Source organism: Loa loa (genome assembly GCF_000183805.2).
Source record: "Loa loa unplaced genomic scaffold supercont3.172, whole genome shotgun sequence".
Lineage (NCBI taxonomy): Eukaryota > Metazoa > Nematoda > Chromadorea > Rhabditida > Onchocercidae > Loa > Loa loa.
The window spans coordinates 34084-38142 of NW_018108352.1; the positions used below are offsets into that span (position 1 = coordinate 34084).

Below are 4059 nucleotides of genomic sequence, written 5' to 3' on the forward strand. Positions count from 1 at the left end.
CTACTACTATATATATATATATATATATATATATATATATATATATATATATATATATATATATATATATATATATATATATATATGAACGGAGACAATCACACACATGAGTACAAACGGTTAAAAGCAAAGTCTTATTTTTTCCAGACCATATTACCGAACATCACCTAACTTATAACTTTTGGTAGGTCATTTGCTCTAAGGTTCAATGATATGAATTGTCTTCTGCAAGCAGAAACAGCGAGATTCAAAGCAACTTGAATAGTGCTCTAAAACTTTTAAAAATGAGAGAACGACAGATAAAGCCCGCAACAGATTTAAGGGTGTGCATATTGCAAACAAACTGAAGTAAACTTGAAAGTCCTCAAGTTCATTCTTCCTATCAATAAAAACACTGGAAAATTTCATGTTTCTCCTTATACGCTAATTATTTCTTTCATAGACGGATAAACTACTACATTTTCTCTACAAAGAAGATAATGGAAATTATCATGTTCTTAAAACTTACAGAATGAATTCACACTATTTCTTCCTCCTATGCTACAAAGAAAGAAGATTATAAACAATACAATACCAATAAAATTCACAAGATACAGATTTTCGAACTGGTAAAGTTAGAGAACTTTCTAATATGAGATGAATTTGATTGAAAGCATTCACAGTACGGATATAAGTTATAGATTATTGGGAAGACAAAAAAGTTAAACAGAATGATTTAATGCAGAAGCTTAAGTATTCTTATCATGGAAGTCGTTTCCCTCCAAACGATGTGCATCTTTGTATGACATCTAGCGTAACATCCAGGACATCAGTTGAAAAGCCGCAAACGCTCCGATGTAAAGCTAAGTATGCGACTACCGAAATCTCATTGAAATCAATCAAATTATAGCAATTTATTGCATGTCTTTGCAGCAACGATACCCAATAAATATTAGCGAAAGTTGTTGCTGCAGTATAACAAACGGGTAACAATTGTGTGTTATGCTTTGCGTGAGATGAATCTTGTTCCTTTTCCCTTTATCATGGACAATTGATTTCTGATTCTGAAGTAATCCACGGAGACTTCTTTCATTATTAAGTAATAAGTTGGTAGAAGAGGTAAGTGATAATTACCTCACAAGATGGGGCTCCTTCGAGCTAGTATCGAAACTAACATCTCGTGCCTTTAGAGTTGGACTACCACCAAAAACGCCTGCCGGAGGTCTGAAATGGTGAGAAAATATGTTGAAAAATCCAAAACAAAAATACGCAGAAAAGTTCAATAAAACAGACTGAAAAAAACCGATGACGATGAAAACGAAGATCGACTACAAATGCAGCAGCTAACACTAAACGTCAAAAACGTGCTAATTTTGGTTTCTTATTCTTGGCCGTTTGCAAATCATTATTCTGACCTTGTATTACCATCCCATCTGTGCAAAAGGTAGCTGGACAGCGCAAGATCACACATGCATAGTAATAATGCAAAAGACCTATGTTAACAGTTCGATAAAATTCAAGATGCAATGGTGTGGTATTTTAAACAGACTTTGAAAGTTTGAAGATTGTTAAAAATGAATTAGGTAAATTAAGCAATACTCACACACCGCTAACCAATGGATAAGCTCCTGACGTAGCTTCCCCAAATCCGTAGCCTGAAAAATAAATCCAATCATTTTAAAAATTTCAAGAAATTTTTTAAATATTTTCAACAGTTCATTTCAAGGTAAATAGGGATGAGGTTATGCCACGACATACTAGCCCACTCAAATAGCTGTTGACTTGACCTTTCTAAAAAGACATTTGATCCACTTCTAGAAAGAAAAAAAAAACGCTGAAATGGAATCATTCTCACTCACGTGTAACTGGCGGAATAGTACCTCGCAATGATCGACTCGATGAGAACATGATAGAGAGATAGAAAGAGGGATAAAGGACAACCAGACAGAGGGAGGGGAAGAAAGCTGCTCCGATCCAAATGCAAAATGAAAGTCAAACTGACAGCGAGAAAATATAAACTTCTGGCCGAATAACAAGCAACCAACCCGCTTTGTAGGCCAATCTGTAAAAGTCGACGAGTTGATGAACATCGTACATGGAAGCTACCGTAGCGGCGCACATTCCTACAGCTAGCAACCAACTAATCGAATGGTGTGCCAGTCAGCCCACAACGGTATGATTTTTCTGACCAACTCCCGGGATGGGCACTACCTGACTGCTTGCTCTCCTATACTCTCTCAAGGATCGGTCTTCCCTGAAGGTAAGGAACTAAGAGACATGACCTTACATCACAGGAGAAGGTTGCACTTCAGGACATCCATTTCCTCTTCGCCATTATTTCTCCTATTTGCCGTATTCCTTTCCCATCCCATTATTTCGACTTTCTACGTCATTCAAATAATTTACGATGGTCCACACAAAGATACCACTGATGAAGTGCAGGTAAGCATGTCGCCTGGTGGCATATAAAGTGAATATACAAGTGACAAATGTTGTTCATGCACAAATAACATCTGACAGGAAACCAATGCCAATTTGAAACCAGAAAGGAATATCGCAATTCCGGTCATGGAAATTATATACAGATGTAGTACACGTCAAGTGTCGGAAATCCATGTCGAGATATCTCCACGTGAGAAATGCTCCTCTACTCTTCCCGCCTCCCTCCCTCCATCTTAACCCCTCCACAATGCAAATATCGTCGACGAGAAACGCAACGCCTCACGGAGTACGCATCGACGTTGATAGTCGCGGAATGAAAACATCTGTCTACCCGCATGGCGGTAAACAGGTGTACCGGCTCATACGAGGGGTAGGTGCAGTAGTTTTTGCAACGTTGATGATCGGCGAGCACTTACCCGTCGTCAAGTTTTTGGAAGCTATAGAATTAGAAAGTAAGGCGAAGTCAATAGTAGAAGTGGTACATTATACAGCAGAGGCTATCAGCATAATTATTAATAAAGTATGCATTCACCGACATATAATTCTTGTTGAGAAAACTAAGATGCGTTTTTTAAGAGGATTGGAGCATTAATAATGGACTGAGATAATTCGAATATCGCCAAAGTCCAAGGAATTTGAGAAGAGACTGTCATGCGGTAACAGAGAAATTAAATACGCAGTCGTCTTGTCGGAACTGGAACTTACTTTAGCAGCTTCTATGTAATAATAAAATATGTTGGAAAGAGCTCATTTGCTCTTATTTTTAATCATTGGAGCTCTTTTTCGGAAATCATGGATTTAAACTAAAGATGGCTTACTCTGACATTTCTGTACACTCCTTGTTAGACACAAAGTGATAACCAACAGTAAAATCAGACACTGTAGATACTGATGTAATGATGTAAATGGGTATAAGGTACAACTATTCCACTAGTAATTACCAGATCTCGTACTAGTAATTCTCTGATCTAATGCTCGCTTGTTACATTTCCTTTTATTTTATGGTTATCCAAATAATATGGTAAGAGCCACCATACAATACCTTTTATCAATGATACTGCAGTACATCGAATAGTACCACATAGAAGCATATGAAGTAGCAAAGGATTGATAGTGGGTTGTCATTTTGGTTTTTTAAGACATGGAGAGAAAAATTTCTGCTGAAGACGAAAATGACTAGCTTGATGCTTCGGTCCATCACCCAAACTACTTCACAAATTCCTTCCATGTGTTTCAATCGTTTGTCGTTCACTTTATATATTTTCCTTTGTCCGTACAACTCGTTTTGTATTGATTGTTGAATAATCCATAATTTAGTATTTGTTTTCAAATTTCAGTTGATAAAGCGTCCCACTTTTATTGAGTATTCTTTCCCTTATTGACGTATTAGACTGAAGAGAAAGTTATATGTGAGCACTTTCTCCAGATGGTTTGAAATCTTGTGCATGCATGCAATACTGCACAGCTTTGCATCTAGTTTATAGGTTTCCTTTCAAAGGACAATCTCGAGGTTAGAAAAACAACTGCATAGTTAACGGAGTTCCGGCTGACTCGTCGGCCTTTCTTAATCCTAAGGTTGTACAATTTTCAACAGCTATCAACAGTTAGATAATTAGCTTACTTTAGGTATCAGCCATC

At 37.1% G+C, this 4059-nt stretch overlaps 2 protein-coding genes across 2 annotated transcripts in view; one reads left to right on the forward strand and one right to left on the reverse strand.

Moving 5' to 3' along the window:
* LOAG_18005 (hypothetical protein) overlaps window positions 1–2100 on the reverse strand; it is a gene marked incomplete at both ends in the record, with an annotated part of 5000 nt that extends 2900 nt beyond the window's left edge. Inside the window, 3 exons of the mRNA XM_020450675.1 lie at window positions 1114–1203; window positions 1583–1634; window positions 2025–2100. Coding sequence (XP_020305615.1) covers window positions 1114–1203; window positions 1583–1634; window positions 2025–2100 — 218 coding nt within the window. The remainder of the gene's footprint in view (window positions 1–1113; window positions 1204–1582; window positions 1635–2024) is intronic.
* A 405-nt stretch (window positions 2101–2505) lies between these two features.
* Window positions 2506–3013, forward strand: LOAG_13245 (hypothetical protein; the record flags this gene model as incomplete). The annotated part of the gene is made up of 1 exon (XM_003148753.2): window positions 2506–3013. The coding sequence occupies exon 1, from the start codon at window positions 2594–2596 to the stop codon at window positions 3011–3013; it is 420 nt and encodes a 139-aa protein (XP_003148801.2). The 5' UTR covers window positions 2506–2593.
* Window positions 3014–4059: the final 1046 nt, after the last annotated feature.